The following is a 13037-nucleotide window of genomic DNA, read 5'->3' on the forward strand; positions in this document are numbered from 1 at the left end:
CATAGGTTAATCGCGAAATAAAAAGTATAAAACCGCGAAGGAAGTATCCAAAAAATCGTTAGATGTTAATGGCGTCCTCTGTACTTCCTACCTCGGCACGACTTGTCCATAGCTGTGTGGATCCTCAGCTGTTCCACTAGCGCGCTGCTCGTCATCCCCAGGGAGTTGATGGCACTAACCGAGATATTGTAAACTCCGCCAGAGAGCATCTTCCCTCCTGATAAGTATACTTTAGTCACCAGTGGATCCATAGATTCGATGACGTCACTGAAGGAGATACCAGGTCCGTTGACGGAAAACTAAAATGAAAATCAGTCGTGAGATTCTATAAAGCAGCAATTACACAAGTGTTTTAAGACAGGATTTGTGAGTACATGTACAATACACACTCAGTGAATCGCTGATTCATTCTTACTAATTTTCTAACTTATTGCGTTCAATTAGTATTATAAGGGTATAATAAACTCGTATGAAGAATTCATTATCAATACATGCATTTCTCTTACTTTATATTTGATAACTTGCATGTCTTTTGTAAAGAAATATTGAAGCAGGTCCTCTGTTTTCTGACATGTATACGAGAAGCAGAGGTACGTTGGGCCAACGTTGGTAGTTGGTTGTATTATCGGCTAAATGTCGGTGTTGGGACAAAGGTATTGGGCCAATATTGGTTCAATAATGTGAACACAACTGTTGACTTATGAGAGTTGGGCCAATGTTGGTTAAATATTGTTGAAACAACCATTGATATATGACTTTGTTGGGCCAACATTGGAATTATATTGTCGAATTCATCGTTGGTCATAGACTATTGAGCCAATATTTGGGCAACGTTTGATAAAACAGGGTATAAAATAATGAAATACACTAAAATAACTACATGTATTTTGATACATATGAATAAGGGTAAATTAAAATGTTTTTTAACTGGAAGGCCCAACGTTCGGCTGATGAATAAGATGATGTTGGCCCAACAATAATTGCCCAACATTGGGTACACAATAATTGCCAACATTGGGCCAAAACTGAGCCAACCAGTTGGGACAATGTTGTGCCGATCAGCAAATGATGCTGACCAAACATAAAATGCAACATTTCACAACGGAACGTACATCAGTAAATAGCACACATATTTTCCCAGCTTAGTGAAGATGAAAATTCTTTGACCTTTGATGTGAATAGTGATGTGCTTTCCTTTTTTAAAGTTTGCAGAATTCAATCAAAATATGTTCCTGAAATTTCCTAAGTATTTACCTGATATAGGATATCCGTGCTGTTTGACGGTGTCCATTCACATTTGATACCTCTAGTACTACTCTGATAACCGTCCTGGGTCGGGTATTCTGTGTCCGACATCTCGGTCACATCAATGGTGCCGTGCGGTAGAACAGGAGGCCTAGTGGTCACCTGAACACCGTTTGTCACAGCTCGTGTCCTCAGACCGGCCCCATTGTCACATTGGACAGTAGAATACACCATTCTACCTTCGATTCTGTTAATATCAATTTCAGTGGAAGCTGAGGTTGCAGTCACAGGGACTGACGTGAAAGGTTGGATATCCTGTTCTGTGGGACTGGTACCTGTACACAAAAATGGTATCATACACTTTGGCACATTCAAATCTAGAGCAAGCTACATTTTGAATTGGTTAGTGCAATGAAGTAAATGTACTTGTGTATTCACAATTATTTATGAACGACTGAACCAAATGCAACCAGTCCAAGTACGAAACTAATTTATTATCTATTCAATTACTCATAATAAAAATCAAAAACCTAATCACGTCAATTTGTAAACGTACTTATTTCAGCGAAGTCAAATGTTAGCGCCAAATACAAAAATATATAAATCATGATTTTATAGCGCGGACACAAATTAGCGTAATTCAGGAGTTCAATATCGGAATTACCCTTTTATAAAGTTTAACGCTGAACATGAATTAGCGTTTCAAAGACTGAGCGAAAGGAGCTAAAATAACACTTCTGCTATTTAAATAAGTATCTTTACAGAATTTATTGAAACCTTCCCACTTACCGATGCTCCAGGCACACGACTGAATACTGGATTCTGGATCTTCGATTTTCCAGTTGACTGTTATAATGTTACTGGATTGCATTGAGAGATCTTCGCCTAAAACACAGAATTACTTTAACAGAACTTTGAGATTTTTTTCTGCATAACCTAACGTTAATTAATCATCTACATAATAGTTTCTATTACTGGTACAGCAGACCGTTTTACATGAACATACAATCTGTCATAACCGAATTAAATGAAATCTACTTTAAAGTCAAAATAAAGTATTATAATAACGATGTCACAATGATAGTTATCAAAATATATTTTTATCTACCTGAGCCATCGTTTATCCTCAACACGACAGGTGCGGTGAGGTCGACAAGTATTGGATCAGCATATAATATTGATCTTAATCCAGCTGCATTAGTGGCCACCATGGTCACGTGAACGAGAGTTTTGTGATCCAGAACGAGGCCGCTGTTAGAGGAAAACGATTTCCTCCCCACACTTTTCAGTGGCTGTAGTATCTGACCCCCTCTTACGGTACCTGGATGTTATTACTTTTCGTTAGAATACAGACATGAAATAATGAATAGCATTTATACTTGAATAAGTATAATATTAGAATAAATGCTTTTTTGAAGCATAATTCTATCGCAATTGCCAAGAGTATACTGGAACAAATGGAAAGTTCTTCAAAGACAGGAAAGCAAATTATATGATGTGGCTCGATATATAAATGTGTATTTATCGGATTTGATGAAGGGCGTTAAATGTAGTCAGTATGTGGACATCTGCAAGAAATCTTTATTTCATAGAAACATCTTATTTTACAAGCGGAGTAAAAGACCTAGTCAAATGGTATCTAGCTCTCAAAGAATCTTGAATTGCTTGTAGAATGCATTTTGTCATTTCTTAAATTCATATGTTTGACACAGATAGACAAATATATTACTGAACTGAACTGGCATCAAATGTACAAGTATATTACGATACAGTATTTTCGCTTAGATGTGTTGATTGGCGGTACATTACCTATAGACCAGGCATAGTCTACGATGGGGGATTCCATGTCTTCAAAAGTCCACTTGGCGCGGATAACAGATTGCTCGTGGATGAAATGCAGCATGGTTTTTACATGACCCTTCTCATCGGAACTGAAATCCGAGACGCTGTCAAATTTCTGCACTGCTATGTCATCTATCATAAATCCCATTCCGGGACCAGTCGATCCGATAATAAGGGTTTCACGTACAGATGTTGCCCAGAAATAAAACAAATGTTCTTCCCATTCAAAGTCTTCCCGGTGTCCGTTTTCATTTCTTCCATGCTTCTTGTGTATGGAGAACACGTGTTTATTGGGACCAAACTTCACAAAAGCTTCAGCGTTAGAGATTACCGACGATGTTACTGTCAAGTGTTTGGTAAGGAAGGATACTTTATATTCTGCATTAATCTCTAGATTTTCTAGTTTTTGTGAGACGAGTTCTTCAACAAGGAGAAATGCATTTTTCACGTCATCCTTTGTTGTGAACACCACACCACCGCATCCCTCTAAGCTCCAGTATACAGGTCTATAAAAAGTTAGCATATCGCACATATCTGATTCTAATGTCATCGAGAAGTTCATAGAATTCTGAAGACTTGAATCGAAAGAAGGATTTGCCACTATGTTCACTCCCCATGCTATATACTGTGACGGTATTGGTGCGGTGTAGTCCATGACGAACCCGTCTGAGACAGCTATCGCTGACGTGTGTCCCACAACATCGACGGCATAAACTTTGTTATATAACATAGAACCTGTGGAAAGTGGAAATAGTCAGATAATGAGGATGGAAGACTAGAAATAATTGATGTATAATTGACATTTGCATGAAAAGTGGAAGAGGACGAATTATTATAAGCTTATTTGAAATTATATGGATAATAATCCAGATATGATATTACAACAATCTAACACAGTTTGTGTTTAATTTGCAATCTTTCCTTTTCAAAAACATAAAAAAAGGAAACGGTCAGGATGCAAAAAGATTTGAGGAAATTTCGAGATACGTGATTGACATATATTGATTCATGGAACAATGTAGCGGTACTACTGTTTACCTTGGACTATGTGAGTTGTCAAGTTCCGGAGGAAGGCTGTACGGAGACCGACAAACTGCCATGGAAGGACAGAACAGTCAGAGTTACCACTGGCTAGGCCAACACACCAGTAATATCCTACTAGGCCTGTGGTATCACTGAATCCCGTCCAAGTCGCGCCAATCTGCTCTGAGGCATTCTGATAATCCGTATCATGGAGTCCTAAAACAAAGATTAACATTTTATTATGTTATGTTTCCTATTTTGAAAAAAAAATCAAGAGCAATACATATGATACCAAAGCGGGGGTACAAAAACTTCCAATGCGATCTAATATTTATCTTAGGAATCGCATTAAGGTCACATTGCTTGTAAAATTGGTGACGTTGACTTCACCATAGTTTTTGCAATAATAATTTATTCTTGTTATCAAGAGATCAGATTATGTATTTATTGCATGTTAGAGTAACTAGGTACTTAGAGTAATTTTAACTTACCGATTCCATCTGCTACGACGCCACTGATTGGTTGTTCTGTGTCGAACATAAAACCGTCTGATACAGCTGTACTGTGAATTCCTGATCGACCGTAACCAATCACGTTCGTGTAGTATTTGACTTGTGACCTGAAACGTCCCCATGTAATATTATATGACGTCATCTCTGCCGAAAGACTTACTCGATTTTCGAATACGCCATGGCCTGAATGGAGAAAGATAAAGATAAGACATAAACGGTAATTATTTTAGAATGATGAAGTGATAATCAGTTATCGCACAAAATAATGGTACAGGAAAAGCTTATACCGACTTACATAGAAAACAGGACACATCGTCTTCATTAAGAGCAACAAAATTTATTCTAGAAGTACACCAACATAGTAACTCCAACCACAAAAATATTTCATATTAGTATACTCAAAAGAGTTATGTAAAACAAGCAAAAGATGCGAGAGTACAAGCCAATAAAATGTGGTATGCTAACTGAAGAAGTATCCAAGGAGACACGAGTCGCTACTTAGGAAACGAATACTTAATCCTTAGTTTCCTTTTCCTATTACGGTATGTTGTACGTACCTCCCGGAAGAAGACTTATGTAGATGTCATACTTCTCAATATGTTCCTCAGAGTTAAGGAACACACCATACCAGTCTATATAGAGCCTCCGTGGATCCTCAGTGAAATCAATCTCCTTCTTTTTAGATCCATGTTGTCGCTCCTTTACCTGTACGAGCAGGTATAATGAAACTAATTAACGAAAACTTAGAATAGCTCAGAGCAGTTGCACATTTCAAACCAAATCAGCAAATTACACACATCTTTCCAACATTAACAAAAAGTACATTTATTTGTCCTCCACAATTTGTTTCGTATTGCTTAACTATATACTAGTAATAAGGCCAAATGTGTTGATAGGAAATTACAACTAAATTGGAATCTCAAAAGATGCAACACAATGCCTAGATTTTTGACAATAAAAAAAGAAAAAAAATTCAGTATACACTTGCGCAAGTGAAAGAAAGAATAGGACTTTCAATATATATGGGAGACAAATGCGTATGAACGGTTACTATATAGACACACTTTACTTATATACTAAACTACGCTTTACATTGATAATGACTACGTATTAAGTACGAGACCTTTGCTCCCAGTAGCTTGGTTATACTGGGTGGTTGGTTGACAATGGTGACACCGTCCGATTTATACAATGCGTACGTAGTAGAGCTGTACCATGATCGAATGAATACGGAGTATTGGAACCCGCTCTTCAACTCCTTCCCTGGAATAACATGGAAATATTCATTGTAAAATGTTTGATATGCTATCTTACTTGTCGCAAGAAGTAATCTCTTCGCATTTAAAAACAATCCATTTACCTATATATGTTTCTTTATTTTATTGTTAATAATCTGTCGATTTACAAAACACACACACACACTCACAAAAAAATAACAGCAAAAAAGCAAGCAATGCTTTTCGTACGAGGTTTAGCTGTTTCCAGCAGAAGAGAACCATAACATAAAGCCCTATGATTTATAATTACATACCTGGTGGGAAGGTGACAGTGACGTTATGGAACTGACCGGCATCGTGCCAGACCCGGTCGTCTAGGTGATCATACACACCCTCTGGGACATCACTGTGGGTATATCCAATGCTCCATTCGTACCTGTCAGTACACCAATAGGTTAATAGTATTGAAATATGTTACTACTCTGGATATCTTTTCTATTTGTTGTTCTTTGTGCTTATTACCAGGAATCACTTGAATGATTTATGATCTTTTTAATGTATTGTGTATGCATTTTCGTCCATTCGTACAGGTCTGTCGGTACACCAATAGGTTAATAATGTTACTGGATTATATTTCTATTTTCCTTTCCTTGCTTCTTTTTTTTCGTTTTTACAGGAATCACTTCAACGAGATTTGGTCTAAAACGTTCCAAAATCAGTGCAAATACTAAGTAGAATTAGATGGCATGTCTCATTCGTGGAAGAAGAGGCGTTCAATAGTTTAATTATTAGTTTAATTATTAATGTATGCAGCACGTTTTATTAACCTCCGTCCAAATCTAGAAGATTTGCATAAATCTGTTAAAGTTATTTTGAAGTTCCTCACCAAAGCACATTCCTTCCGACAGAAGACCACGTGGCGGAGATGGCCATGTTGGTGTATATGTAGTCTACGTCAGACTGGGACGAGGATCTGATGTTCTGAATGTCCATCGCTACAACCCCTCCTATGTTCTCTGAGAATAAAGGTTTAGCACAAATGGAATCCAATTATACGTATATACAAATAGCATTTAGTTTAAATCACACATGGTATAAACTACACATAAATAAGGTCGAAATAGTGCAATGCATACATTCTAAATCACCTATCGTTTTTAAGTTGTTTTCAATCTTATAATTCAAATCGTCCTTAAAGATAATCAAATGTTGAACATTCAGATTATTTTAGCAATTTCATAACCGTAGGTCTTCTAAATTAGCTCTATGCTCTTTATAGTTTACACCACAGATAGACTATTCTTTCACAATTTATCATACACAGTTATCTACCTTGTGTGACGTCTACACACGTCTGTGACGTAGGACACTGCTGGTCCTGAGGTGAACACACACAATGGCCGACACAGGACAGACTAAGACATCTTCTGACCAGTTCCATCTCACCTCCATCGATTAAAACAAACCGGTTGTGTACCACTGGACTCCGCAATCCTGCCTATTATGATAATGATATACAACGGTATTATTTAAACACATCCAAATCAAGATTGACTAACAAATGGAATGGGATACTAACCATACAAGGTAATGTTAAAGTGTTTAAGCAGGAATAATATTTAGAGCTTTTCGTGCCATGGATATATTTTGCATTTTCTGTATGAGATAGAATACCAAATATTAAAAATGCACAACTTTCTCACTGTACGAAATTTTTCAAAATCAGTTTTGTGTCAAGATAAGCGCGTCTACAACATCATATTCTCATTCTTGAAATTATTCGAAATATATACTACATTTCTTCATAAAGTCAATCTGCCGCCTGTATCTTGTAGAAGGGCGCAATGGAACAAAACTATTTTCTAATGACATTAATTAACCAAAATAATCAGATTCAAAGAAAGCTTGAATAATTATTGTCCTAGTTTAGTTATTAGAATTATTTTTTTGATGATAGACTTTTGTTAAAATAATTTTACCCCGTTGACAGCTGTTACTGAGATGTATACATTCATGGAGGAGAACAGACGTCTAGTTCTGATGTTGAACACTTGTATCGAGTCCTCAGCATTGGCGTATGGCGTGTTCACGTCATGAACTAACCGCTCATTAGGGTACTGCATTTAACGGCAATAAACAAAAATATACTAACGAGGTATCAGTAAGTCTGTTATATTATAGACTAGTTACTAACAAAATCAGAAATGTGTTATTTTATAGACTAGTTACAAACAAAATCAGAAATGTGTTGTTTTATAGACTAGTTACAAACAAAATCAGAAATGTGTTATTTTATAGACTAGTTACAAACAAAATCAGAAATGTGTTATTTTATAGACTAGTTACAAACAAAATCAGAAATGTGTTATTTTATAGACTAGTTACAAACAAAATCAGAAATGTGTTATTTTATAGACTAGTTACAAACAAAATCAGAAATGTGTTATTTTATAGATGTTACAAACAAAATCAGAAATGTGTTATTTTTGATAGACTAGAAAAACAAAATCAGAAATGTGTTATTTTATAGACTAGTTACAAACAAAATCAGAAATGTGTTATTTTAATAGACTAGTTACAAACAAAATCAGAAATGTGTTATTTTATAGACTAGTTACAAACAAAATCAGAAATGTGTTATTTTATAGACTAGTTACAAACAAAATCAGAAATGTTTATTTTATAAATAGTTACAAACAAAATCAGAAATGTGTTATTTTATAGACTAGTTAACAAAAACAGAATGTGTTATTTATAGACTAGTTACAAACAAAATCAGAAATGTGTTATTTTATAGACTAGTTACAAACAAAATCAGAAATGTGTTATTTTATAGACTAGTTACAAACAAAATCAGAAATGTGTTATTTTATAGACTAGTTACAAACAAAATCAGAAATGTGTTATTTTAACAAGCATACTGGGTATCACTGAAGCAATTAGCCTCCATAAACTAGCAAGATATAGTATAATATTTTTAACAAAAAGGTGGCAATGAACCTGATAAAGAAACCTGAAATTCAGTTTTTCAAGATATTTGGATTTTTTTCGGTCTGATATAATTATAGTTCTAGATGAATTAATGGACTTTCCAATGAAGCCGCTAGAGTGAAGACAAAAATAGTATTAGTATGTTTTTATATCGACCTGACAACCCTGAAACGAAAATTTATCCAAATATATCAGGTGTCTTTTTCTGTCAGACTAACAGAATATAAAAGGAAGTTATAGTTTACCCTTTCATATTGCTGAATTTTGAATAGATTCAGTGAGGATTCCTAAATTTGCATGGCGACCATTAACGCATATTTGCTTTTAATTATCATTCAATAACATCAAGGTAATGATCTTCTGTTCCATCGACAACATTGATGCACATACAAACAAATCACTAATCACATTAAATATGCAGTCGGTGTGACTTACCAACAGAAGGTCGTTAGCCATATATGTTTCACCAACGGAAATGACGTAGTGATCCACGTTCGAATGAACGTCACTAAACCCGAGCCAGGCAAGCTTCAGACTGAATTCCGACCACACCATCGAGTCCGTAACGTTTCTTTGTAACTGCAAATTTACCGAATGTTCCGTGTGCAGAGCAAACATGCCTACATACAAAGAATGAAAACATTTTAATTAACGTATTGCTTATCAATCAGAACGGAATTGGACCAATTAAACCAATTGGAACGTAACAAAAGGTTAAACAGCAATTCAGCAACGGACAAAACTTTAATAGGAATATCTGCTTAAGACATTTCCTGATGATCTTTAAGAAAAAAGATATAATAAAATTATCAATTTGACCGTAAAATTTAGATGTCTACCATGAATTCCATATAGGCGGTTACTCATCTGATCAGTAGACATCTGGTTGCGTTTGGTAGTAGAGGTTTGATACTGTCCCAAGTTAACTTTCCAGTATCTTAGTTTGCTCACACCACATGAGAATCGGCGGAATTTAAAAAAATATTTTTATTTGAAATATGGATAACGAAATAAAACGTTTGGAAAAAAGAGAGCATAAGTGATCAATGCAGATTTCTTTTGTCGATTTATTTTTATTTTTGAATACATTACCCCGAGTTGGTGGTGAAGAATCGACAAGGATGCCCTCAGATGTGGAACTGGAACACACGTCTGCTCCATTACAGGCCACGATTGTGACGTAATATGTACTTCCATCATGAAGGTCAAGGTCAGTCAGAATGAAGTCACGAGTAAAACCGTCCAACTAGGAATAAATCAAAAATGTGTTTTTATAGATCACCTTAGTTTTAATAGATAACGAAAATAGCATGAAGTATCATGGCTTAAACAATATGAATGTCCTCATATGGAGAGCAGTCATAATGACACAGACGCACCTGCCTAGAACTAATGTTGAAGTCACCACCCACATGGGATTCTATGGATATGTACTGTCGCTCTATAAAAGACTCTGGGTCAGAAACCTTCCAGGCAACTTTCATACTGGTGCGGAATATCAAAATATTGGTAACCATAGACCCGGCCTCAGACGATAATATCGGTCGAGATTCAAAGGTCGGGGCGGTGTCATCTATCATGAAGCCATTGGAGGAGGATTCTGTATATAAACCTGTAAGTTAAAATAAAAATTAGAGATACTTTTCACATTAGATTAATATGAGAAATGTCAAAGTTAATATTTTCATTTTCAACTGATTCAATCTAGAAATATCCCCATATTCCAATTAATTGATCTGATTAAATTTTTAGGAGAGAACGCCATCCATTGTTTACATTTTCGTTCATTTATAACACAGACAAATTATAGGAAAAAGAAACAATGATAATGTTTTAGAATTATATCATCATTTGTATAACTACATAACCGATTAAGCTATTAGACGTGTAATATTGCGGTTTCATAAAGCACAGTGAAACAAATACACGATTAGATTATTATCATAGTTATTAACCTCACCTGCTTTATTATAGGCTCGAACTGTAACAAAGATATATTTGCCAACAGGTAACAGTGCAGGTAACTGATTGTTCACAAACTCTTCGCTCAGATGACAGTCCTTTGGCGCCATTATGTCGTCACTGTCACGTGACGTCCCAGCACGCACAACATAGTGACTTAGGCCGGAATGAGGATCGCCGAATCCATACCACTTAGCACTTAATGTGGATCTGTTACAGCACATAATTTTGATTATTCGGGATCTTTTGATAAGATAAGTGTAGAAAAGATTAGACAGAGTTTTGATATGCTATGACATTGTAACAAGTATGAGGGATTTTGATCAAACAGGTTTGTTCTTGTGATGCAGATAAACATAAGTTAGAGCCACACATAAACCGGGTGTATGTATAGCATTACCTGTGGGATTGGTACTCAGTATCGTCACCACCAATCCCATCAAACACCATTCCGGAAGTTGGTGCACTGTTGTCAATAGTGACGCCATCAGAGGTGGCGGAGGTACAGAGGTCAGCGGTGTTGCAGGCTGTGACTGTTACGTAGTATGTTTGTCCTGGTTTAAGGAGCAAATGCTCAATCCTCAGTTCTGTGAGTGATAATTAAGATGTTTTCTTATAAATTCAGAGTATCTAATTGGCGCTTTGATCGCATTATTAGGACAAGTAAAAGAAATGTATGTCTAGTGTTTTTCTGTGAACTAATTGTAAAAACAAGGATTACAACGTTCTCAAAATATAATACTTGTTGTTGACAGATACTGTTTTCATCTATTTTAAAAATAACTTACCATATATAAAAATGATAAATCAAGAGTATATGGTGAGTGGTGACAAATACATGGAATGGGATACTAACCATACAATGGACAAATGTTATTACCTGTGTTTAACCCAACACTGTATTCAGATATAATGTCTTCACATTGCTTGCACTGTCCAATAGACACCACATATTCTGTAATGGCTGTATGTGGATCTTGAAACCCTTCCCAGTGACTTGATACCACAGATGTACTTGTTTGGTAATCAATGTCCTTGATATGATTAGCAGCATCGAACTCGCCGTCATAGACCTCACCACCGACCGGAGGGGAAGTTTCTACCACAAACGCCCATGAGGTTGCCAATGACGACAAACCTGCTCCATTGTAAGCCTGCAAAATATCATTATAGCAATAAGACGCATTTATTAGTTTCTACCTCTCGGTATATGCAGTATGATCTTTCGCAGTGCTTTTTTTCTGACTAAATGTCACTGACGATGAGAATATCAAATAATATAGAAAAATGTAAATATGGAAGTCATATCATTGCTGCCGAAGGCGGTAAAATGTTATAGTTTGTAACAAAACGTACTATGACAGATACGCATGTCAGTCACAATAAACATGTCAAACAATATGCAGAAAATCTTACAATAACATGATAGCCAGATTCTTGCTAACGAAAGCGAAAACAATATACATAGTTTTTGATAACACTTACAATGACGGATACGTAATAAGCATGTCCATCGGTCATATTCAAATATGTGTCAGATTGAGACTCGGCACATTCGGAAAAACCGTCGACTGAAGTGAAAGACATGACGTCATCGTCACCTGGTTGTGACCCCAAAGCCCATGTGTAGTATGTAATGCCACTCTCATCGTCCCAGAACACACCAGTCCAACTACACAAAGGTAAAAGATGACGTTATGCACAGCAATAGGACAATATCACGACCACGATGAAATATAGTTATATGCTGTATATGTTGTCTGTTGAGACAGACATTTTCGACAGAGATTCTTGAGAAATGCAGTTGGATGAAGATTTGGAAAGTTTTACCATTGGCATCCAATCTTTTTACGGATATATTTAAGATACAAAGTCAAACATGTTCATGCGTCAATACATGTATATCCTTTTGCATATCTGAAATCGGAGATCGCGCCATGGTCTGGATTTGAAAAAAAAGTTTATGTGTGCTCTTCCAAAATAAGGAATAAATTTCGTATTGATTTATTCTAACAATCTAAACTTTATTTCTTCAACGGATAATTTGGTATTAGTTCAGTACGCTTCCATTATATCAAATTTGACTTACCAGACTTGAATGGACGAATGTGAAACAATGTGTCGAGTCGGCAGAGTGATTGGAGCGGTAGATTTGTCAGGAGGGGTGATGTCAATGCGTGTCCGTTCTGATGTAGCTGACGTAGACTTATTGGAGAAATCGTAAGCTGCAAAGTCAACCGATGTC

At 36.0% G+C, this 13037-nt stretch overlaps 1 protein-coding gene across 2 annotated transcripts in view; it reads right to left on the reverse strand.

Moving 5' to 3' along the window:
* The window catches only part of LOC138329366 (uncharacterized), a 61924-nt gene that overhangs the window by 6061 nt on the left and 42826 nt on the right, over positions 1-13037 (reverse strand). For both annotated transcript variants that reach the window (XM_069276307.1, XM_069276306.1), the window contains 21 exons: positions 12882-13017; positions 12278-12464; positions 11673-11946; positions 11193-11379; positions 10791-11002; positions 10210-10442; positions 9923-10076; positions 9266-9450; positions 7819-7956; positions 7172-7337; positions 6726-6855; positions 6154-6275; positions 5746-5885; positions 5180-5327; positions 4602-4805; positions 4126-4326; positions 3055-3822; positions 2354-2566; positions 2035-2130; positions 1255-1580; positions 92-299 (listed from right to left, as the gene is read on the reverse strand). In XM_069276307.1, coding sequence (XP_069132408.1) covers positions 92-299; positions 1255-1580; positions 2035-2130; positions 2354-2566; positions 3055-3822; positions 4126-4326; positions 4602-4805; positions 5180-5327; positions 5746-5885; positions 6154-6275; positions 6726-6855; positions 7172-7337; positions 7819-7956; positions 9266-9450; positions 9923-10076; positions 10210-10442; positions 10791-11002; positions 11193-11379; positions 11673-11946; positions 12278-12464; positions 12882-13017 — 4428 coding nt within the window. The remainder of the gene's footprint in view (positions 1-91; positions 300-1254; positions 1581-2034; positions 2131-2353; positions 2567-3054; positions 3823-4125; positions 4327-4601; positions 4806-5179; positions 5328-5745; positions 5886-6153; positions 6276-6725; positions 6856-7171; positions 7338-7818; positions 7957-9265; positions 9451-9922; positions 10077-10209; positions 10443-10790; positions 11003-11192; positions 11380-11672; positions 11947-12277; positions 12465-12881; positions 13018-13037) is intronic.

This window comes from Argopecten irradians, chromosome 8, assembly GCF_041381155.1.
Source record: "Argopecten irradians isolate NY chromosome 8, Ai_NY, whole genome shotgun sequence".
Lineage (NCBI taxonomy): Eukaryota > Metazoa > Mollusca > Bivalvia > Pectinida > Pectinidae > Argopecten > Argopecten irradians.